At 41.2% G+C, this 24,508-nt stretch overlaps 3 protein-coding genes and 1 long non-coding RNA gene across 6 annotated transcripts in view; 2 read left to right on the top strand and 2 right to left on the bottom strand.

Annotated features, from left to right (window-relative positions):
* Positions 1-10,559, top strand: part of LOC131104485 (collagen alpha-1(XVIII) chain-like) — a 36,658-nt gene extending 26,099 nt beyond the window's left edge. For all 3 annotated transcript variants that reach the window (XM_058051715.1, XM_058051716.1, XM_058051714.1), the window contains 11 exons: positions 55-90; positions 165-199; positions 3,061-3,180; positions 4,600-4,747; positions 4,827-4,891; positions 6,290-6,418; positions 6,489-6,521; positions 6,595-7,023; positions 7,097-7,294; positions 7,366-7,475; positions 9,025-10,559. In XM_058051715.1, coding sequence (XP_057907698.1) covers positions 55-90; positions 165-199; positions 3,061-3,180; positions 4,600-4,747; positions 4,827-4,891; positions 6,290-6,418; positions 6,489-6,521; positions 6,595-7,023; positions 7,097-7,294; positions 7,366-7,475; positions 9,025-9,238 — 1,517 coding nt within the window. In that variant the 3' untranslated portion in view covers positions 9,239-10,559. The remainder of the gene's footprint in view (positions 1-54; positions 91-164; positions 200-3,060; positions 3,181-4,599; positions 4,748-4,826; positions 4,892-6,289; positions 6,419-6,488; positions 6,522-6,594; positions 7,024-7,096; positions 7,295-7,365; positions 7,476-9,024) is intronic.
* Positions 10,560-11,076: 517 nt separating this feature from the next.
* Positions 11,077-12,073, bottom strand: LOC131104487 (uncharacterized). Its single transcript, XR_009119781.1, has 2 exons — positions 11,805-12,073; positions 11,077-11,579 (listed from the first exon to the last, which is right to left on the bottom strand). It is a non-coding gene; the product is annotated as an uncharacterized LOC131104487 (long non-coding RNA).
* fitm2 (fat storage inducing transmembrane protein 2) lies at positions 11,367-13,746 on the top strand. The gene is made up of 2 exons (XM_058051718.1): positions 11,367-11,587; positions 12,759-13,746. The coding sequence occupies exons 1-2, from the start codon at positions 11,415-11,417 to the stop codon at positions 13,366-13,368; spliced, it is 783 nt and encodes a 260-aa protein (XP_057907701.1). The 5' UTR covers positions 11,367-11,414; the 3' UTR covers positions 13,369-13,746.
* A 223-nt stretch (positions 13,747-13,969) lies between these two features.
* Positions 13,970-23,398, bottom strand: gdap1l1 (ganglioside induced differentiation associated protein 1-like 1). The gene is made up of 6 exons (XM_058051282.1): positions 23,171-23,398; positions 20,699-20,891; positions 18,348-18,521; positions 16,427-16,521; positions 16,218-16,332; positions 13,970-16,130 (listed from the first exon to the last, which is right to left on the bottom strand). Exons 1-6 carry the CDS (start codon positions 23,348-23,350, stop codon positions 15,787-15,789), a joined length of 1,101 nt encoding a protein of 366 aa, XP_057907265.1. The 5' UTR covers positions 23,351-23,398; the 3' UTR covers positions 13,970-15,786.
* Between the last annotated feature and the right edge of the window lie 1,110 nt (positions 23,399-24,508).

Raw genomic sequence — 24,508 nt, 5'->3', positions numbered from 1 at the left:
GTTAAGTTGTCTGAAACAACGTTTCATTTCAACGTACCGTTCTTCATCTTGTAGCCGCCAAAGGAGAGAAAGGTGACCGTGGAACGCCAGGTATGCAGCCAATCATGTAAAACAGCTTCCGCTCCATTTCTTGTCCTCGTCTAAACACCTTGTTTGTGATTCAGGTATCGGGTCAAACTTTGACATTCACGCTTTGAAGGTAAGCTTCCTGAGTCAGCATAACGGTAGCGTAATCAGACATTTATCGCTCTTTAAATAAGATCCCTTATTTATACACGGAGCATTTTTGTTGTAGAGCATAAAACATCTGTTTACAACCTGGTTTTTAATATTATTAGAGCTCTCTAGACATGAAATAACACCCCTATAGTCACATTTAGACATGGAGATGGTGATTGGTTGCCTTCAAAACACAGAATGTTAAATGGTAATAAATTAATAAATCATTATTTTAAATCGGTTTCTCAATTAGCATAAAGGCTGTGGTGGATGCCCCCCCCCCCCCCACACACACAGTAAACATTCATTCATTCATTTTCGACCGCTTTATCTCACGGGGGTCACAGGGGTGCTGGAGCCTATCCCAGCTGTCCCAGCTATCCCAGCGAGAGGCGGGGTACACCCTGGACTGGTGGCCAGCCAATCACAGGGCACATATAGACAAACAACCATTCACACTCACATTCATACCTATGGACAATTTGGAGTCGCTAATTAACCTAGCATGTTTTTGGAATGTGGGAAGAAACCGGAGTACCCGGAGAACTTGAAAACTCCACACAGAGATCCCAGAGGCTGGAATCGAACTTGGATCTCCTAGCTGTGTGGACGCTAACCACTCGCCCACCGTGCAAACAAACAACCATTTGGAGTCGCCAATTTAACCTAGCATGTTTTTGGAATGTGGGAGGAAACCGGAGTACCCGGAGAACTTGCAAACTCCACACAGAGATCCCAGAGGGTGGAATCGAACTTGGATCTGCTAGCTGTGTGGACGCCAACCACTCATCCACCGTGCAAACAAACAACCATTTGGAGTCGCCAATTTAACCTAGCATGTTTTTGGAATGTGGGAGGAGACCGGAGTACTCCACAGGGTGGAATTGAACCCTGGTCTCCTAGTTGTGAGGTCTGCGCGCTAACCACTCAACCACTGTGCAAACCCACAGTAAACATATCACTAAAAAACATGTTTATATAAACATGTTATAAACATATATAATGCTTCACAGCCTTGTCGCTATCATGGAATTGAACACTGCAAAAAGCGCAGCAATCAATCTGTCTCTCGTTCTCTGCACTTGCTTCATCCTTCCTCTATTAAACATTCCTCTTTTGGAAAAGAAAACAAACTTAGAGTAGTGCTTGGATGTTGTGAACATCCAGCAGCAACACAACATTTTGGCTTTATTACTATTCTCATGATGTTATTTTTGCAATTTTACCATTTTTTCCATTCAAACTATCACAAACCCTTACCTGTAATGTCCTGTATTGTCCAGTACTGGGTACTACAAGTGTATTACTTCATGTCTAGGTGTTGCCATGCCGACCCGCCCTAGTGGCAGTGGTCAATAACCGAGTGGTTATTTTTACACACAAGTATGGCATTCATTTGACGCCATAGTCCAGGGGTGGGCAAACTACGGCCCGGGGGCCACATCCGGCCCGCCAAGTGTTTCAATATGGCCCGCCTGTTTTTTCCAAATATTTCATTTGAACTCAACATAAAACGTGGCATCGTGGCTTGGGCCAATGTTTTGATGGTTGAGGTAGCTGCTTTATCAATTTCGTTATTTGATGTGGTCTGTTACAAAATGCTCCTGTAAAAAGGGACACAAGCACATAATAATAATAATAATAATAATAATAATAATAATAATAATAATAATAATAATAATAATAATAATAATAATAATAATAATAATAATGATAATAATAATAATAATAATAATAATAATAATAATAATAATAATAATAATAATAATAATAATAATAATGTTGTCAATAATGATAATAATACTACTATTATATTAATATTGTTGTTAATAATATTAATATAATATTGGTAGTAATATTACAAAATACTCCTGGAAAAAGGAGCACAAGCAGAATAATAGTAATACAAATAATGATAATAATATGACTATTATATTAATATTGTTGTTAATAATATTAATATAATAATGGTAGTAATATTATTATTATAACAAAATAATAATATAATAACATTACTATAACTAATAATAATAATTCTAATGAAAATAACAATAATAATAATAATAATAATAATAATAATGTCAATAATGATAATAATACTACTATTATATTAATATTGTTGTTAATAATATTAATATAATAATGGTAGTAATATTACAAAATACTCCTGGAAAAAGGAGCACAATAATAGTAATACAAATAATGATAATAATACTACTATTATATTAATATTGTTGTTAATAATATTAATATAATAATGGTAGTAATATTATTATTATAACAACATAATAATAATAATAATAATAATAATAATAATATAATAACATTACTATAACTAATAATAATAATAATTCTAATAAAATAACAATAATAATAATAATAATAATACATTGAGAAACACACTTTACATCAAATAAATGATTTCAAAGTGCACATATAGCAGATTGCATGACACTTTTACATGTAAAATATGTGTAAAAATATAGGTGTAAAAATGGACTGTTACGTGTAAAATACTACATAATCCCCCCCCGTCAATTTTGTTAAATTAATGCGGCCCGCGAGTCAAAAAGTTTGCCCACCCCTGCCATACTCCATGTTGCAACATGGGATGTTTACATTGAAAGAATATAATATAAACCTTGCAATCCTACTTGCACTTGGTGTTCCCAGCATCACTCATTAGCTCAATATCCGATCTACATAATACTTCAAACAATTAATACATCATCGTTTAAGCAGGAGGGTTCAAAGCGTGTGGGAAAAAGTAGCGTCTTATTAGTAAAATACATGACAAGGTTTACATGAACGTTGGATGTTTTATAATGTTTCTTTATCCAGCACGAGTTGAAAGGCGAAACAGGAGATCCGGGCTTGAAAGGAGAGAAAGGAGAACCAGGCGGAGGATATTACGATCAACGATACGGAGGAAGTGGAACACCAGGAATCCCTGGACCGCCGGTGAGATCATAATAATATTGTGGTTTCAATTATGAACATGTGCGTAAAAATGTTTTTATAATATTTTTGTGATTCCAGAGGACTTTAAGTGAGTTAAGTAAATTCGCTTAGGAGCTAGAATAGTTGGCTCGGGTTTTGGAGGAGATCCAGGACACATTGGAGACATGATGTTTCTCAGCTGGCTCTGGATCCGCTTGGAAGAGCTAGATGAAGTAACCTGGGAGAATTCGTCATTGTGACTTATTCCCAGGGCATTGAATGCGTCGCAATTGGACTGTTCAGCTTGTTTTAGAAGACGTTTTCGATGTTTTCTCCAAGACTAACTCCTCAGTTGGGGTTCTGGAAGATCCTCCAACCTAGACTAAACCCCAAAACCAGGGGTCTCAAACTCAATTTATACTTGGGGGCCACTGGAGCTCTGGTCTGGGTGAGACTGGGCTGCATCAGGTTTTCCAAAAAAAAATGATAGTCCATGGGAATGCTGGAGCCTATCCCGGCTGACTTGGGGTACCCTGGACTGGTCGACTACAAGGACTTGAATTCATTAATGTAGACCTGAGAAGCCACAAAAGCAGGGGTCTCAAACTCAATTTACTTGGGGGGCCACTGGAGCTCGGGTCTGGGTGAGACTGGGCCGCATCAGGTTTTCAAAAAAAAAAAAAAAAAAAGTAATTTATTAAAAACAAAAAAATTAAAAAAAAACTTCCAATTTTCTCTATTGTTCTCAAATATCTTACTTTTTATTTTTCTACACAAAATAAGACAAAAAATAAACAAATCAAGAATAAAGAAAATCAATCAATCAGTAATAAATAAATAAATATAATAATAATAAATAAATATAATAATAATAATAAAACAGCAAATAATAAAAACTTAATAAACCACATATAGTTGGTGGGTAGACAATTTTTTTTTCATATTAAAATGAACAAAGCATTATTAGAGCCCTGTAGACATGACAAAACACGACTATAGTCACATTTATACTTTTTTTATTTACAACATATTGCGCAACTGTAGGGTCTTGAGACACATGCTAACTCGCAAACTAGAGAGCTAGCGACCTAAACGGTAGCCTTCGAGTTATTTCCTTTCAACTTAAATAGCCAAAAACTTACCACTTCCACACGGATAGGGAGGATAACTATTAACAGTTATTTAACCTTTAACATGAATATTAATCAAACGTAATATTTTTTTCTGGGTACATGATACCATACAGCATCCATATCAAACTAACATTAAACTTTCATATCAAGGCGGGGGCCTCAAACTAGTGTCCTGCGGGCCACATTTGGCCCCGTGGGCCGCGTGTTTGAGACCCCTGCGTCTCAAGCTCGAGATGATCCTCGCAAAGGTGTGCCAGTTTAACTTCCATGTCACTTCTTCACATCAGAGTATATATCGTCCCACTAGGGCCCGCAAGGGGACTCCATTGTCGGGCCTCCAGGTCCACAGGGACCACCTGGTTCTCCAGGAAGAGGCTATGATGGTCAACCTGGACCACCGGGGCCACCCGGACCTCCGGGACCTTCCTTCAATGGGCCTCACAGGGGCACACAAAGTAAGTTAAATAGCACAATTTAAATAGCTAACAAGTTAAATAACTAATTGGGTTTCTTTCCTTCCATTTTGAATGACAGCCATTAGTATTCCTGGGCCACCCGGACCACCTGGAATACCTGGATTACCCGGACACTCTTCAGGGGTGAGGAAATCAGAGAATATTCATTCATTCATTTTCTACCAATTTTCCTCACGAGGGTCGTGGGGGTGCTGGAGCCTATCCCAGCTGTCTTCGGGCGAGAGGCGGGGTACACCCTGGACTGGTGGCCAGCCAATCACAGGGCACATATAGACAAACAACCATTCACACTCACATTCATACCTATGGACAATTTGGAGTAGCTAATTAACCTAGCATGTTTTTGGAATGGGTTGCACTGTGATTGAGTGGTTGGTGCACAGACCTCACAGTTAAGAGACCAGGGTTCAATTCCACCCTCGGCCATCTCTGTGTGGAGTTTACATGTTCTCCCCGTGCATGTGTGGGTTTGTGGGAGGAAACCGGAGTACCCGGCGAAAACCCACGCATGCACGGTTGTCCAGTGGTTAGTGCGCAGACCTCACAGTTAAGAGACCAGGGTTCAATTCCACCCTCGGCCATCTCTGTGTGGAGTTTGCATGTTCTCCCTATGCATGTGTGGGTTTGTGGGAGGAATCCGGAGTACCCGGAGAAAACCCACACATGCACGGCGGTCGAGTGGTTATTGCGCAGACCTCACAGCCAGGAGACCAGGGTTCAATTCCACCCTCGGCCATCCCCGTGTGGAGTTTGCATGTTCTCCCCGTGCATGCGTGGGTTTGTGGGAGGAAACTGGAGTACCCAGAGAAAACCCACGCATGCGCGGCGGTGTGCAGGGCGGTCGAGTGGTTAGTGCGCAGACCTCACAGTTAAGAGACCAGGGTTCAATTCCCCCCTCGGCCATCTCTGTGTGGAGTTTACATGTTCTCCCCGTGCATGCGTGGGTTTGTGAATGTTTTTGGAATGTGGGAGGAAACTGGAGTACCTGGAGAAAACCCACACATGCACGGCGGTGTGCACGGTGATCGAGTGGTTAGTGCGCAGACCTCACAGTTAAGAGACCAGGGTTCAATTCCACCCTCGGCCATCTCTGTGTGGAGTTTGCATGTTCTCCCTGTGCATGCTTGGGTTTGTACCCGGAGAAAACCCACGCATGCACGGCGGTCGAGTGGTTAGTGCGCAGATCTCACAGCTAGGAGACCAGGGTTCAATTCCACCCTCGGCCATCTCTGCGTGGAGTTTTCATGTTCTCCCCGTGCATGCGTGGGTTTTCTCCGGGTACAAACCCACGCATGCACGGCGGTCGAGTGGTTAGCGCGCCAACCTCACAGTTAAGAGACCAGGGTTCAATTCCACACTCGGCCATCTCTGCGTGGAGTTTTCATGTTCTCCCCGTGCATGCGTGGGTTTTCTCCGGGTACTCCGGTTTCCTCCCACGAACCACTCGACCACCGTGCACACCAATCAGAGAATATAATAACTCATAATTCATCACCATCATAAGCATCCTTGTGCACGCAGGTGACCGTGTTGCAGTCATATGACATCATGACCGCCACGGCAAGAAGACAACCCGAGGGGTCGCTGGTTTATGTCATCGAACAGACAGATCTTTACCTACGAGTCCGAGATGGGGTTCGGCAAGTCCACGTAAGAATCAGATCTAGTCCTCCAGCAAACGGACCCAGATGGCGTTTTCATGATCTTGTCCCTTTTTCAGCTCGGGGGCTACATTCCACTTCCACGTGACGACGTGAGTGTTTTTCCAAACTCTTCATTCCCAAATTTTTATTCTTTGTGTTGTGTTCAATGACCACTATCTGCAGGGCAATGAGGTTGCAGCGGTGGAGCCCCCACCGGTTGTTCCGTATTCCCCCCACCACCATTCCAACGACTCCCACAGGCATGCGGAGAGTCCGGTACCGGTTCACCCGGACCGGTCTTCCCAGCCTGACCCACATCACTCCAACCCGCTGCGCCCTCCGTACCAAACAAACCCCGACATCCGAGATCCAAATCTTCATCATCACGGATACCATCCCGACACCCGGTACCCATATCAGCCGGATCCACGATACCCAGCCCCAACTGACCCCAGATACCCCAGTTACACAGAACGGGTGAACCACCCAGACGGTCGGAATCCACACCATTCATCTCATGACCGCCCACCGTACTACGCCGTCACCCCTCAGCGAAGGCCCCCTCCACCTGTGGCCCAGACTCCGGCCCACCGTCACACATCGGGTCCAGGGGTAAGGGGCGGACTTCTGTCAGTTTACCCGCTGTGGTTGTTGAGGACTCGATCTCATGTTCCGCTGCTTCCAGCTCCACATCATGGCCTTGAACCTGCCCCAGACTGGAGCCATGCGGGGCATCCGGGGTGCCGACTTCCTGTGCTTCACCCAGGCTCAAGCCATCGGGATGAAGGGAACATTCCGGGCCTTCTTGTCCTCAAAACTCCAGGATCTCCACAGCATTGTCCGCAAAGCAGACAGAGACCGTGTGCCCATCGTCAACCTGAAGGTAAACCGATGCAAAATATATTTTAATGCCGCAGATATTAATAAAATAATGTTTTTTTGCTCACTTGTCAGGATGAGATTCTGTTTGACAACTGGGACGCCATGTTTAGAGGAGACACAATCAAAGAGAACGTCTCAATCTACTCCTTCAATGGTAAAGATGTTCTACGTGACAACACATGGTAGGTGACCCTGATTGAAAGTGTACACGCAGGTACTTTTTATTTTGGTAATGGTAATGGTAATGGTAATGGTAATGGTAATGGTAATGGTAATGGTAATGGTTTAATTTCATTTGAACATGCATCAGATTCCAATTGAGTGCATCCCATAATCAGTTCCCAGTTCCACATGTCCAAAGCTTATTAAATCCTGGTACTTTTACAATCAGTAACTGTTACATTTGTTCACTTCCTGCTTTCCTAATTCCTTAATTTAATTTAATTTAATTTAATTTAATTTAATTTAATTTAATTTAATTTAATTTAATTTAATTTAATTTAATTTAATTTAATTTAATTTAATTTAATTTAATTTAATTTAATGTTTGGTTTGGTTTGGTTTGGTTTGGTTTGGTTTGGTTTGAGTTTGGTTTTAGTTTAGTTTAGTTTAGTTTAGTTTAGTTTAGTTTAGGTTAGGTTAGGTTAGGTTAGGTTAGGTTAGGTTAGGTTAGGTTAGGTTAGGTTAGGTTAGGTTAGGTTAGGTTAGGTTTGGTTTGGTTTGGTTTGGTTTGGTTTGGTTTGGTTTGGTTTGGTTTGGTTTGGTTTGGTTTGGTTTGGTTTGGTTTGGTTTGGTTTGGTTTGGTTTGGTTTGGTTTGGTTTAGTTTAGTTTAGTTTAGTTTAGTTTAGTTTAGTTTAGTTTAGTTTAGTTTAGTTTAGTTTAGTTTAGTTTAGTTTAGTTTAGTTTAGTTTGTTTTGGTTTTGGGTTTTGTTTTGGTTTAGTTTAGTTTAGTTTAGTTTAGTTTAGTTTAGTTTAGTTTAGTTTAGTTTAGTTTAGTTTAGTTTAGTTTAGTTTAGTTTAGTTTAGTTTAGTTTAGTTTAGTTTAGGTTTGGGTTTTGTTTTGGGTTTTGGTTAGGTTAGGTTAGGTTGAGTTGAGTTGAGTTGAGTTGAGTTGAGTTGAGTTGAGTTGAGTTGAGTTGAGTTGAGTTGAGTTGAGTTAGGTTTGGTTTTGGTTTAGTTTTCCCTGAGATCATATTTCTCCTCTCTTGTAGAGAAGTATTGGATGACATTTTTAGCTAATTGGTTATTTTTAGCCTTATGCATTATTTTAGCTGTTTGAAGATGAACTATATCAGCAAGTTGAAGTATTTGTGGTTTTAGAAATAAGGAGTTAGTATGTTCTCTGTAGGCGGCATTATGAATTATCCTTACTGACCTTTTTTGCAGTACATTTAGCGAGTGAAGATTGCTTTTATAGTTATTAGCCCATATTTCCACACAATAAGTAAGATATGGTAGAACCAGAGAGCAATAAAGAGTGTGGAGTGATTTCTGATTGAGAACAAATATTGAAATATTTCTGGCCACCTTATGTTGTATATTTGTAATATGAGGTTTCCAGATCATATTTTCATCTATTGTGATCCCCAGAAATTTATTTTCGTTCATTCTTTCAATGTCCACACCGTCTATTTGTATTTGCTGGTATCCTTTCTGCTGTTACCAAACAGCATGATTTTAGTTTTACTTGGGTTATTTAAAATTTTCCTTGTTAATTGTCATTTTTCCAGGCCTGAGAAGATGATATGGCACGGCTCCAGCAGCAACGGGCAGCGGCACGTCGACAGCTACTGTGAGACGTGGCGCGTGAGCAGCCATGCGCTCACCGGCACGGCGTCCTCGCTGCAGAGCGGCAATCTGCTGCAGCAGAGCTCCAGCAGCTGCTCCAGCTCCTACGCCGTGCTGTGCGTGGAGAACAGCTACATTGGCCAGACCAGGAGATAAACACACATACACCGTACCCTGAGGAACTCCATTTTCATTTCGATTTCTCATATTTTTACCCTATCGTAACCGAAAATGGTCTGGCGGAAGGACAAAAGACCACAAATTCCCTTATTTTCCCTCACTTTTCTTTATTTTTCCTGGGAATTTTCCCTTCTTTTCAAATGCAGATGTTGAAAAGTAAGACGCACGCACATGTACAAGAGAACCCTGCTTTGGATTGTAACTATTGTTATTGTAAGTGTTATTTAGTGGTGCTACACAACATTATCACACAATATGTGAAACAACAGCGTCTGAGAAGCTATACTGGAGGCTGCTTTGAATTTTGAAGTGGACTGCCGTCTTATGACAGCGGACAGATGTGAACATATCTCAGCTCCAATGAACATAACAAATGCTAACTGTTGATTTTTTTTTGGCAATAACACGGATATTTTGTGTGTGTGTGTGTGTTTTTAATAAGCGTGATATTATTTTTAAACCTTTATCTGATGCCTTGTCTGAGTTTTTACAAGCAAATTCCAAATTCGACTCATGTTGACACATTTTTAGATTGACTTAATGCACACAAGTTGAGTAATGGTAATGGTAAAAATTCATTTGAACATGCATCAGATTACAATTGAATGCATCCCATAATCAGTTCCCAGTTCCACATGTCCAAAAGGAGTAGGAAGAAGCAAAGCTTATTAAATCCTATCCCTCCATCTGGTACTTTTACAATCAGTAACTGTTACATTTGTTCACTTCCTGCTTTCCTAATTAATTTTAATTTTAATTTTAATTTTAATTTTAATTTTAATTTTAATTTTAATTTTAATTTTAATTTTAATTTTAATTTTAATTTTAATTTTAATTTTAATTTTAATTTTAATTTTAAAAAATACCAAAAAACTGGACCAAGTAAAAAGGCAAAAAACATATCACTTCCATACGGATATGGAATATTATACGGAAATTATGATACGGATATTATCCATGACTGATAAACATTTGGAAGTGTGCTTGAGGCTGGCTATCAGCAGCTACTGTCCGGACTATGCATCCCTGGCTGGTTCAATTCAGTGCAAGTCATCAAAGTAAACTCAGGTAATTACAAAAAATGTTAATAGTTAATTATGTGTGTTTTGCAATATTGGCTCATTTGGTTATGTAAGGTACATCAACATACATTGTACGTACAAATAATCCTCAATACATTTGAAAATAAATAGATGTTTTGCATTTTTGTAGTGGGTAGATCATTTTGACTCGGTCATTTTAAAAGTAGCTCGCATGCTGAAAAAGTGTGAGCACCCCTGCTCTAGATCAACCAGAATCTGCACCTATTGAAAGTGTGTTCCCTTTGTTTTAATATGCTCCTGCCGCCAGGCACGCCCACTCTGCTGTGATTGGTCACACTCCCAAGGGCTCCTGAGGACTTCCACACGGCTGCCGAATTCCACTTTTTAATTTTGTCAGCATAGAACAACCACTTCTGCCTGATGCTTGTTAGACCTGAGCGACAATGCCAAAGTGAGTAAAACCTTTTTGCACACCAAAATATAAACATTTGTGTGTCTGTGTCCTATTTTTATTTTTATTTTTTTTGTGGAAAGTGAAAGCCAGAAAATATCCTGGAATATCCTGGCTTTCATTGTTTTTCATTGGGCCATTAAATTGAGCAGGATTAGGGTACTGCATGTGACGTGATACTTTTTGAATCAGTGTCGCTACCAAGCGGCAAAAATCCAAAGAAAAAGCAATATATATGCAATAATGCAAAGTTCTTAATTTTTAACTTAAATTTTTCGGAAAATATTGGTTAAATTCCAAAGGTTTGGAGTCCTATGTAGTACAATGGGAAGTATTGTTTAATGTGGTTTACTAAAGATGAATACACAATTATGAATTATTAAAAAAACTACTATAAACTATACACTGAAATACATCTAGGATCAAGATTTGAACCTGGAACACCTGACTATGAATGAGATGTGCTAACCACTATTCCACTGTCCCGCCCAGCAATTTTCTCACACGACACTGACAACAGTAATAGAGTCATGCTCGTCTCTATGTTTGTGGATGCAATACATTCCTTACCAGACGGGGGCGGTAAATCGCATTGTTAACAAAACCAGTCAACCTCAACGCAGAAGAAGTGGAGTCCAGACTTGAGAAAGGTGTCAACATGGCGGCGGTGGACGTCGTTGTGGGCAACTTGGTGACTCTTTGGAGGATACCAGCCGTCCGACAGAAATTCCCTTGGATGTTTTTGCTTATTTCAGTCGTGGGTTCGATTCTCAAAGAGCTCCAAGTCATCCCGCAGACGTATTTCAGCAGCAGCAGAAATGTCCTGAATGTGTGAGTACAGCTAAAGTTTGTTAGCTTGCCGAGGTCAACTCCGAGCATCGATCGAGGAATGACATCATGTTTCACGTTTACGTTTATATGATGCCTTTATGAAAAGTGTCGCCTGGCTAGACTCGGATCGTTTTTAATGAATACAATCCGAAGCCTCGAAGCTTGTATCAGACTTCCTGAATTACATTGCTTCAAAAATAGTGGCGTGTCAACCTACCGGGTCTACGGAGGCCAGACGTTCGGAGGCTCCTCCTTCAGCCGCGAACCAGCTTTGGGAATCCAGACCAGGGGTGTCAAAACTCATTGCAGGTTCTCTTTCCGGTCTGTCACTAAAGCAGGTGACTTTTAATAATCAACACCTCCTTCAGTTTGCGGGAAGGAGCTCATCAATTAAAACCACCTGCTGGAGAAACTCGTTGGAAAGAAAACCGTCAGTGTCTTGGCCCTCTCGCGACACATTGGATTCAGACAGTCTAGCACTTCCTGGTTGTGTCACGTGTTCTCATGTTTACTCTGACGTCATAACATAGCGACCTTCCATAGTACAGTAAGAAAGTCGTAGTTACATAAAGTGAAGGCGAATAAACAAAATTAACATTATAAAAGTAACGTTTTTATTAGGTTTTACAGTAGAGAGAAGAAAGGTTCTTCATCTGCAGATTTAGCTGTAGCTCACAACTAAACATGATATATTAAACAGTAATATTAATAGCTCCTTTTATTACTTTTTGGCTACTTAATTCATCTGAACAGGAACAACACATACGGTTTAATAATATGTATTATTTGCACCAGTCCACATGATGTGCCAGTGACAGACACAAGGCATTTTTGTTGAAGGAACACATACAGCAGCACCATGGCCATACTCATTTATTTAAATACCGTATTTTCCGCACTATAGGCACACTTAAATTTTCTCAAAAATCGACAATGTACCTTTTAATGCGGTGTTCCTTATGTGTGTTCCAAAATCTGTAAAAATGATGTTGTTCTACTTGGGTGAGCGCTCTGCTTGATTGAGTGTAGACCATTTCCTGCTGACATAGGGGCATAATACTACACATAATAATAATACGCAATGCTAAAGGTTTTAGCGTTGTTCACGTGTAAGTTGTTTCCCTTTCCAGTTTATTGATTGCTCTGTGTGATCTCCTTATTTGTCGTGCAGGTATTTCGTCAAAGTGTCGTGGGGTTGGACTCTACTGCTTCTGACTCCCTTCCTCCTCCTCTCCAACACCGCCTTCAGCAGGAATGCGGTCTTCCTCGCTCGAAGGCTCCTGTCTCTGGCGGTGGCGACGACAGTGTGGTACGTTTGCACCGAGACCTTCTTTTACATCGAGGACGTGACCGGCTCGTGTTTTAAAACGGACTCCATGGACATTGTCAGCCAAGAGTTCACCACCAAAGCCACGTGCAGGCGTGCTGGCTTCCACTGGCATGGCTACGACATCTCCGGCCACTCCTTCATCCTGACTTATTCTGCTCTCTTTATCGTGGAGGAAACCGCACCGATGGCCTCCCTGAGGACGGGGAGTCTCTCAACGCTTCCAAGGATAGTTCTGAACCTTCTGTATGTGTCACTAAACCTTATAGTAATTATATGGCTGTGGATGTTTATCTGCACGTCTGTTTACTTCCATGACTTGTCTCACAAGGTGCTGGGTACCGTTTGTGGGTTGTTGGCATGGTATCTGACATATCGGCTTTGGTATCTCCATCCTTTGTCTCCAGGACTCCCTCCTCAGCGTTATATGAAAGAACAGACCCAACGTACCTAGGCTGCATTCCTGCTATGCTTCATGTCGCCTACATTTACAGCGGGCACACTCTTTTAAGGTATTATCCTCGAGTAGGGAGGATCACTCAACACACGACTTTTTCAGCTGCTGTTCCCAAAACGACTGATGTGGTTTGAGAGCAGAGGTTTACAAGTCCACTTGGACATCACTGACAAAAGTGTTGTTTCCAGACCAATGTACACTAGCTCCTTTTTTTTAATATAAATGACATCCTTTTTAAAAGGATTTTCATCAGCATCAATATGACACTATTTATTTGTGTCCGTTTGACACATTCAAAGCTTGAACAGACTGACATGGTTGCTTGTTTGCTGCCTTGCATGTGAGGATAACATGTAATAAAATGTTTTTATGCCATTTTGAAGTGTCCGACATTGGTTTTCACACCCCATATAAAATTAATATACAGTATTATCTTTCACTCAAGGTGAAATAGGACTAAATCATCAAAATAAAAAGTATTTTTACATACTAAAAAGTAGGAGGCCCCTTGTGTAATAACAATGATCATATCATTTCACGTCTTTTGTGACTATAGTATGTATTTACCACAATGAAAAGCAAACTTTTTTGTGCATTTTTAGATTTATTTGTCATTGATGGCAACTGAATAAATTAAGGCTTATGAACAAACATCATAAAAAGCACCATAAATAAATGCATCTATTTAGAAATATAAAAAAAATCAAGTAGAAAATAAATAAATACTATAGTGAGATATAACAGCCACCATCACAAATACAACTTCTTGACTGTGTGAAGTAGGGGGTCCCAATCAGTCCCCGAAGAAGTGGATTTGCAAATAATCCAGTAATTAAAATGAATCAGAGCCGCTTGCTGTGTCCTCGTTTCTCTTTGAATTTGAAGTTGCAAATTCAATAACGAGATGGCATGATCACACTGAAATGTTCCGCATCCGTTATACATTTAAATCACCTTATTTGTGCATGAACAGTTGGATGTGTGTTCCACATCCATAAAGAAGTCTTACATCTTCCATCATTAAAAGATATGAAGCCAAGAGAATCAATGGGAACATGAAATCGGATGCAGAGGCTTTCCTTAAAGGGGATCTATTATGCTCATTTTCAACCATTTGTATTGAGTTGTGGTGTCCTGTAGAGCAGCTACACACAATATCCCGCATAGAAAACTTTTTGGATTTTCCAGAATCTGCACCTAGTCACCTATACACCTATTGGTGTTTTAATTTATTCCACCCACGGCCTGTTTCTGGGTGGTCACACATCCAAAGTGCTTCCTAACTATGAACCATATAAGGAAATCCGCCCCTCTGTGACATCACAAAGGGGTAGTTTTACCACGCCTCTTCAAACCAAGCATTTTAAGCCATCCCAGACGTCTTTTAGGGCTCACTTCCAAATGCGAAAACCTAATTATCTGAAACTTTGGCATAGTTTAATAAGAGAATACAACATTCTAACTGCATTTATAGGTCAGAAAAGTGAAAAAAACACAAAAGGTCCCCTTTAATGAATTCTGAAAGCATGCTGCTTATCACCTACACCCAGTGGAGATGCTATCAGTAAATCATTTAGAAGCTGTGCAGTGAGAGATCCTTGTCATGGAGAAACACAGTACCTCAGAAGTTAACGATGGCGATCTACAAACATAAGCACAGCCGCAAAAAGCCTTTCCAACTTTTCCAATTTCAACTTTCCAACATTTCAGGAGTCAACGGTAAATATGTTAAAAATGAAGATGAAGACAACGAAGCAGCAGTGGGATCCACTGATTTTCATGCTCATTATTGCTGGGCCTTTATATATTTAGAAGTATCTGGAAGAGGATTCTTTGCAAAAATGCTCAATGCCCCCCCCCCGTGAAATCTGACAAGAAAGGAAACACATACATAACTCTTAACTGCATGATATTATGAACTCCTGTTTGGTGACAGTGGGCAATGTGCTCTAAATAAATTGTATGTGTTTGTGCATGTAGGGTTTCTATGTGGGCAAATGGTGCTTTCTTGAGATGTACGATAGAGTTAACCTGTTTACTACGTACAGCAGGATAGTACCGGCGGCGATACACCATGTACTGTTTGTTGTAAGTATGAGTAGTGGCATTCCAAGGTCACTTAACCCTTGTTTGTGTGACTGCATTAGTTTGGAGCAGACTAAAGTATTTAGTATAAGTGTTGCATGCCAAAAAATAAAAATAAAAAAAAATAAAAAAATTATGAAGGCCTTGACTACCAGAAAATGTGCTGTCAAGAATGTTTTATAATGGAATGTTTTAATATATCTTTAGTCGGCAAGTTAAATATTAGTGTTATCTATATTCAGTATGCTTTTCCTGCAGTCATCAAATGTTACAGAAAAGTTCAAACGTCACACAAATACATAGACACTGAACACACCGTGAGGGCATTCACTACATGTATTTCTTTTTTAAAAACCAGTAGGCAAAGTAGCCCATGCCTCCAAGGGATCCCATTAGAAAGGACGCCCCGAAGAAGGACGGGGGCTTCTTTTTTACCATCCGGAAGGCGTTGGGCAGCACTGCAGACAGAAGCGTTGTGTGGATGTCCCCCAGGACCTTGCGGAAAGCGTAGCGTTTTTGCACACGCATAAAAAAAGACTGCAGGTTAGATCGACTGCCGTCCTCCCAGTATTTTTTAGAAAGTCCCAAGAACTTGAGCCTGTGCAGCAAGGCTCCAAGGCAGATATCAGCTAGTGTAAAGTCAGGTCCGCATAGCCACAACTCACACTTTTGTCCTGCAAAAGGGTGGAAACATCATGACGCCGTGACAAGCCGTGTTGTTAATACGTATATCGTGATGCAGAGTCATCACCGGAACGTACCTTGATACTCCAGTTTCCTTTTCTCCAGCTCGGCCTCCACTTGATCTAAAACCATCGCTAACTCTCCCAGAATTTTCTTCAGGTAGTTCACATTATCATGGTCCAAGATTTTGGCCTGCCAACCATAATAGTTCAATTCAAAAATTCAATCGCTACTGGTTAAATTCCAGGTATTGTTCATGTCAAATGGACTAATTAGATGAACTGACCATAAGCTTCTTTTGCTTCGACAAGTATGGTTCCGTGAGCTGGGGCTCCTCGTGGTCCAACTTCATCAGCTCTGTTGCTGCGTTGGCCAAATGTCCTGCAGTCACAAACGTTGCACACAAATGCCGAGGGTGATCACTTACATTCTCTGCCGCTGAATCCCTGATCCATGCATTCGTCACAACCAGAATGGACTACTGCAACAGTATTCTCTACGGCAGTGTTTTTCAACCTTTTTTGAGCCACAACACGTTTTTTTACAGTGGGAAAATCTTGTGGCACACCACTGACCAAAAATGTTACAAAATGTCTCGCGCCCCGTGGGCCGCATTTGGCCCGCGGGCCGCGAGTTTGAGACCCCTGCGTTAAAGGAATATTCCATCCCTGTTCAATTCTTTCCGTTTGAGCAAATAAACCAAATGCAATTGGAATATTTGGGTCCACGTATGCTATTGACATAATGGCTATTGATATAATATTTGCAAATGATGATTAATAAATGTTAATTATAAAAAGTGATATTGGATAATTCCTCACGGCACACCTGACGGTTTCTCAAGGTACACTAGTGTGCCGCAACACAGTGGTTGAAAATCACTGCTCTACGGTACACCGTCCAAAACCCTCAACAAACTACAATACAGTAAACCTCGGATATATCGGACTCGGATATATCGGAAATTCGCTCACAACGGACAGATAAAAAAAGAACCAATTTTTCTGTAATGCATTTCCAATAAAAATTCATTGCATATATCGGATTTTTTTATAACGGATTTCGCCTATTTCGGACAAAATCTCCAGTTCCGTTCCAGTGCATTTCCATTAAATTTCCCTGGCATATATCGGATCGCATCGTGGCGCTCCGATTCGCCGAATCGTGACAGGCCGCTATACGACGTCATTTGCAGCGTTTGCAGCGTTGCCTGCGCGTCCAGGTACATTGGAAACATAGTCAAGGAAGTGCCTTTTTATAACGGATAAAATCCGATTTACGCATATACCGGATATAAATCCGATATATGCGTAAAACGGACATTTTCCGGTATACGCATATAACGGATTTCGCTTATATCGGACAAAACCAGTGGGAACAATCCCCCCTTCGCTCCTCAGACTCAAACCTCCAGGCACTCCCCTGTAAGACCAAGCTCCGAACCTGGGGAGACAGAGCCTTCTCCATCGCTGCCCCCCACCCTCTGGAACTCTTTGCTCCATTCACTCCGTGCTTGCCCTGACCTTCCCACCTTCAAAAAACAGATTTTCCAGAATCTGCACCTGTATTCCAGCTTTGAATTTATTCCACCCACGACCCGTTTCCGGGCATGCCCACTATGCTGTGATTGGTCACACACTCAAAGTGCTTCCTAACTATGAACCATATAAGGAAATCCGCCCCTCTGTGACATCACAAAGGGGTAGTTTTACCACGCCTTTTCAAACCAAGCATTTTAAGCCATCCCAAACTTCTTTTAGGGCTCACTTCCGAATGCAAAAACCTCATTGTCGGAAACTTTGGCATAGTTTAATAAGAGAATACAACATTATAACTGCATTTATATATTATTATATATATATATATTTTATATATATTATTTTATATAAAACAACTAAAAACCCATTTTGAATGTCTAACTTTTTATATCTGACTGTTGTGCCCCCCCCCCCCCCCCCTCATGTTTTAACTGTGTATTAACCAATGAATGTTGTATTTTGGTGTGTCTTCTATTCTGTTTACTTGCTTTATTCAACTCCATTCTTCTGTAAAGTGTCTTTGAGTATTTTGAAAAGCGCTATATAAATAAAATGTATTATTATTATTTATTACTATTATCTGTTTCCTGACATTGAACAAAATAATAGTCCTAATCACATGAATTCATTATCACCTACGCGTCATGCGGGCGAGCTGGCTTCACTTACTACGTATTTCAGCGGTGGCGTACTTTGGGATCATAGAGTCCAGGGTGAGCTCCGGATGGAGGATGCATCCGTGTGTGTAAGCGTCCATGGGAAGGCCGTCCAATAGCTGTCGATACTGCTGGACACGCTCGTGGACGGGCGAGTCTGCAGCTGGGATCAGCTGTGCTACCGTGTCTGTGGGACGACAAGATAAAAACATTGAACCAAACACGTGGCCCGCGGGCCAAATGTGGCCCGCAGGACACTAGTTTGAGGCCCCCGCCTTGATATGAAAGTTTAATGTTAGTGCGGGCCCGCGCAAGTTTGATATGGATGCTGTATGGTATCATGTACCCAGAAAAAATTATTACGTTTGATTAATGTTCATGTTAAAGGTTAAATAACTGTTAATACAGTAAACCTCGGATATATCGGACTCGGATATATCGGAAATTCGCTCACAACGGACAGATAAAAAAGAACCGATTTTTCTGTAATGCATTTCCATTAAAAATCCATTGCATATATCGGATTTTTTATAACGGATTTCGCCTATTTCGGACAAAATCTCCAGTCCCGTTCCAATGCATTTCCATTAAATTTCCCTCGCATATATCGGATGGCCGCATCGTGGCGCTCCGATTCGCCGAATCGTGACAGGCCGCTATACGACGTCATTTGCAGCGTTTGCAGCGTTGCCTGCGCGTCCAGGTACATTGGAAACATAGTCAAGGAAGTGCCTTTTTATAACGGATAAAATCCGATTTACGCATATACCGGATATAAATCCGATATATGCATAAAACGGACATTTTCCGGTATACGCATATAACGGATTTCGCTTATATCGGACAAAACCAGTGGGAACAATTGAATCCGATATATCCCAGGTTTACTGTAGTTATCCTCCCTATCCGTGTGGAAGTGGTATGTACTTGGCTATTTAAGTTTAAAGGAAATAACTTGAAGGCTACCGTTTAGGTCGCTAGCTCTCTAGTTTGTATTGTAAAACTATATATTTTATATAGTAAAATGGATTTGGTCTTCAGACATTTAGTTTTTTATCTCACCTTTTGAAACAGATTAATAACAAAAATCGATGTTCCAGTGTTTAGTAACGGCAGGAGGCTCAGGAGTGTTCGATATAGCGCCCCTGCTCTCTGCTGAGGACCCTATGCTGGCCAGACAGTAACAGTAACAGACTGAACGTTTATCTAAGCTGCGTGACAGTCAACCCAAAAGAAAGCAGCAGCACGTATTGTTGAACACGAGGACAGTTTGTGACTGTTGGAGGAGCTTGTGAAGGTTCGTGGAAGGAGGCAGACGGCGCTCCTGGCAGAGCTCCAGAAGATGAGTAAGCAGTCCCGAGGCAGGTGAGCCATGCGGTGTTATATCACACCCTACCTATGGACCACTTTTTTGGAAACAATGGTAATGGTAATGGTAATGGTAATAGTAATGGTTTTATTTCATTTGAACATGCATCAGATTACAATTGAGTACATCCCATAATCAGTTCCCAGTTCCACATGTCCAAAAGGAGTAGGAAGAAGCAAAGCTTATTAAATCCTACGCCTCCATCTGGTACTTTTACAATCAGTAACTGTTACATTTGTTCACTTCCTGCTTTCATAATATAGTATCCTAATAAAATGAAGCTCGGATTGTGTCATGCCGCTCTCCGTGCATCGTTGTTTTGATCGGGATATCTGGATTGTTTACAATTACCATGTATACAGGAATAAACCTGTTTGCTCATGCGTGTAAACGGGTTATTCCGAATGTTTCAGAAACCAGACTATTGATGTTAACCAGACTATTAACTGTCGTTAATACATTAAACATTAAATGTCGTGATGGATGGATGTTCTTGTTACAACTTAGCGTGAAATCATGTACAATAATTGGCTTGAAGCTGCACGGTGGACGAGTGTTTAGCCTCACAGCTAGGAGACCCGAGTTCAATTCCTTGGTAATCTTTGTGTGGAGTTTGCGTGTTCTCCCCGTGCATGTGTGGGTTTTCTCCGGGTACTCCGGTTTCCTCCCACATTCCAAAAACATGCTAGGTTAATTAGCGACTCCAAATTGTCCATAGGTATGAATGTGAGTGTGAATGGTTGTTTGTCTATATGTGCCCTGTGATTGGCTGGCCACCAGTCCAGGGTGTAAGCGGTAGAAAATGAATGAATAATTGGCTTGAACTGGGCCATCCCAGTACCACATGGTTAGCGTTACTTCTGACTAGAATGTGGATTAGACATGTTCTCACATGCTTGTAGAACAGGATCAAGTTTTGAAGCCAGAATCTTTTCCCCAAACAAGTAACCTCCGAGAACGACAAAAGCAACAAAAGGCCGTCAGCGTGACTTTACCTCCCACAAAGTTGGTCTCCAGGTAGTCGATAATCTGGTTGTAGTCACTGATGATGTTGTCGCCGTGGAGAAAGACGGGTACCTCCTCCCCGAGGTTCAGCCTCATGAACCACGGCTCCTTGTGCTCTTGCAGTGGCAAGCTCACATCTCTCTCCTCACACACCAGACCCTTTTCATGGATGACAAGACGGACCTGCAACATCAAGAACATGGACCACCATGATGAGAAATGTTGAATCAGCTTTAGTTGTTGACAAGAGAAAAGCCTCCATGTTGGAACTGTGAGATGCTTCTGCACCCCCCCATCCCCCCTCCCTGTAGTGAAGGCTGTTACAGTGCACTTGTCACACAACAGTTTGTTACGTAATCATGTTAGTCACTCGTCATCATGCCAAGTGGTTCAGCTGCTCAGGAGGCACATAATAAACATTTATTTGTTTAAAAGTCTAACGAGCTTTGGTCAACTTATGATTATTGTATTTTAAACCAGTACAGCCCTCACATATTTATTATTTTATTACCGTAGATCAGGGGTCTCAAACTCAATTTACTTGGGGGCCACTGGAGCTCGGGTTTTCCAAAAAAACGCATTTATTAAAAACAAAAAAATTGAAAAAAATTCGCTTTGGTTCCAATTTTCTCAAAGAAAAGTTCTGATAAAACATTTCACTGTTCTCAAATATCTTACTTTTTATTTTTCTACACAAAATAAGATGAAAAATAAATAAACAAATCAAGAATAAAGAAAATCAATCAATCAGTAATAAATAAATAAATATAATAATAATAATAATAAAACAGCAAATAATAAAAACTTAAGAAAGCACATATAGTTGGTGGGTAGACAAATTATTTTTTTCAGATTAAAATGAACAAAGCATTATTAGAGCCCTGTAGACATGACAAAACACGACTATAGTCACATTTATACTCTTTTTTTTATTTACAACATATTGCGCAACTGCAGGGTCTTGAGACACATGCTAACTCGCAAACTAGAGAGCTAGCGACCTAAACGGTAGCCTTCAAGTTATTTCCTTTAAACTTAAATAGCCAAAAACTTACCACTTCCACACGGATAGGGAGGATAACTATTAACAATTATTTAACCTTTAACATGAACATTAATCAAACGTAATAATTTTTTTCTGGGTACATGATACCATACAGCATCCATATCTTAAACTTTCATATCAAGGCGGGGGCCTCAAACTAGTGTCCTGCGAGCCACATTTGGCCCACGGGCCGCGTGTTTGATGATACGGTATAAGTTAATGAGCTGGTATAGCAGTAAAGATTTACTATCTACTTAAAATGAAGTTTCGTTTTTGACAACTTTTCATGTAAAGTGCCAGTATCATCTGATACAGATGACACTTGGGGGCATGATACCTGGCCTGATACCAGACAAACCATGTGATAACCTGTAAGTATCAACATGGTCCAAATGTCATTTGATATCCAAACTTTTTCCACATGCATGAACATTAAATCAAACACCCACTCACAGTATATGTGGATGATAGAGCCCCCCCATCTCACGCCCCCCATGCTAACATCATCATTCATTCATTCATTCATTCATTTTCTGCCGCTTATCCTCCCGAGGGTCACGGGGGTGCTGGAGCCTATCCCAGCTGTCTTCGGGCAAGAGGCGGGGTACACCCTGGACTGGTGGCCAGCCAATCACAGGGCACATATAGACAAACAACCATTCACACTCACATTCATACCTATGGACAATTTGAAGTCGCCAATTAACCTAGCATGTTTTTGGAATGTGGGAGGAAACCGGAATACCCGGAGAAAACCCACACACGCACGGGGAGAACATGCAAACTCCACACAGAGATGGCCGAGGATGGAATTGAACCCTGGTCTCCTAGCTGTGAGGTCTGTGCGCTAACCACACAACCGCCATGCAGCCCAAACATCATCATGACAACCCATATTTGTAGGCCCAGGACCAAAATGCGAGTTGTGTAAAAAGTGGTGCGGCCCACACCATAAAGTGCTATGGATAGATTCCACAGTGTGATGATACAGCTGCAGAGGGGGTGGGGTAGTGTGTGTGTGGGGGGGGTTTGTTTTGCACGTCATGTGAATGAAATATTCAGGATGTCATGTGTCAGAGCTCAAAGGTTACAAGCGTATATTGACTATTGATTCCGAGGAGATGAATCGGTCAATACATAATCGGTCAATAAATAAATGGAAGATGATGACACGCACTGCTATGATCGATATTGACCACACGTCGAGGAAATGAGCCCCTTGCTGCAGCGTCTCTCTAAAAAACCTGTCGAATGGATGCTGTGCGCAGCTGCGGACACATTCTTGTCCACAGGAAGCACCACCGCCAAACATGTAAATAATCAATTAAAGCCACGCGTGGACGAGAAGCAAACACACGCGACACAGCGACATCGCACCACGCATGAGATGCCTCCATTTTTAGAGACTCCGTGTTACCTTTTGGGAGGTAAAAGACTGAGTCCAGTGGTACAAAACGAGCCTGTCTTTGTTGAAAGGTTTGGTCTCCGTCGTGGGCTCTTCACACTCGTCCCCGTCCGGGACTTTGCCGTCCTCGTCCATGGCGGAGATGGGCCACCAGCCACAGTTGGTGGGGGTAACATGGTTGGAAGACGCCATGATAGAGCGTTTTGTGCGTGTGGAGGAGAGGAGCGAGGAGGGCGAGGAGGGAGCGGTGGGAGGGAGTGAGGATGGAGGGAGGGAGAGAGGAGGGGTCACAGGCTGGAGCATCACCGTGCATGCAGCATCCGGACAGCTCCGGTGCTGAAATCGGCTTTTAATCGGTACAGAAGTGTCACGAAGGAAGGACAAAGATCCTGGATACTTATTTGTAACGTTACAAATGTACTTTTTTATGTTTTTACTTAAAGCAAAATTGGCGTTTCAAGAAACAGGCAGTTTGTTGTAGTTCTTAGTTTTGTCCAGCAGAGGGTGGTAAGTAGGTAAGTGTGTTTAATACAGCTTTTCCAACCACCATTTTTCATGAAGTTTACTTTCATATATTATTCATTCATTCATTCATTTTCTACTGCTTATCCTCACGAGGGTTGCGGGGGGTGCTGGAGCCTATCCCAGCTGTCTTCGGGCGACAGGCGGGGTACACCCTGGACTGGTGGCCAGCCAATCACAGGGCACATATAGACAAACAACCATTCACACTCACATTCATACCTATGGACAATTTGGAGTCGCTAATTAACCGGAGTACCCGGAGAGAACATGCGAACTCCACACAGACATGCCCGAGTGTGGAATTGAACTCAGGTCTCTTAGAGGTCTGCGCGCTAACCACTCGACCGCCGTGCAGCCCCCACTTTCGAATATCTTCCTACAATTATTGTGAGGCTACTTAGTGTGTCTTTTTTTTTTAAATAAACAAAATAAAATATTTACTATGTATATATTTGAGGGGGGATGTGCACATTATATTAGGGAAAAGTTAATCCCTCAAGCTACGGCTTTTGGTAATGGTAATGGTAATGGTAATGGTAATGGTTTATTTCATTTGAACATGCATCAGATTACAATTGAATACAATTGAATACAAATCAGCTTTGGGTGTGTGAATACAAATTGAATTACATAATCAGTTCCCAGTTCCACATGTCCAAAAGGAGTAGGAAGAAGCAAAGCTTATTAAATCCTACCCCTCTCATCTGGTACTTTTACAATCAGTAACTGTTACATTTGTTCACTTCCTGCTTTCCTAATATAATTTAAGTTTGTTTTTTATTTATTTTTTGTTTTTGTATTTTTATTTTATTTTTGTCACGTACC

The sequence above is a fragment of the Doryrhamphus excisus genome, chromosome 16, assembly GCF_030265055.1.
Source record: "Doryrhamphus excisus isolate RoL2022-K1 chromosome 16, RoL_Dexc_1.0, whole genome shotgun sequence".
NCBI classification, from domain to species: Eukaryota; Metazoa; Chordata; class Actinopteri; order Syngnathiformes; family Syngnathidae; genus Doryrhamphus; species Doryrhamphus excisus.
Note: the sequence above shows the minus strand (reverse complement) of the source record. Positions and strands in the feature narration are given on the sequence as shown.

Bases quoted from the DNA above. Each gene is read 5' to 3' on its own strand.
- fitm2 (XM_058051718.1), top strand. From the start codon at position 11,415: ATGGCGGCGGTGGACGTCGTTGTGGGCAACTTGGTGACTCTTTGGAGG. The intron at 11,588-12,758 runs GTGAGTACAGCT...TTTGTCGTGCAG, and splicing joins AGCAGAAATGTCCTGAATGT to GTATTTCGTCAAAGTGTCGT.
- gdap1l1 (XM_058051282.1), bottom strand. From the start codon at position 23,350: ATGGCGTCTTCCAACCATGTTACCCCCACCAACTGTGGCTGGTGGCCC. The intron at 16,522-18,347 runs GTAAGTGAAGCC...TTGTGACTGCAG, and splicing joins CGCCACCGCTGAAATACGTA to GACATTTGGCCAACGCAGCA. The intron at 16,131-16,217 runs GTACGTTCCGGT...ACCCTTTTGCAG, and splicing joins AAGGAAACTGGAGTATCAAG to GACAAAAGTGTGAGTTGTGG.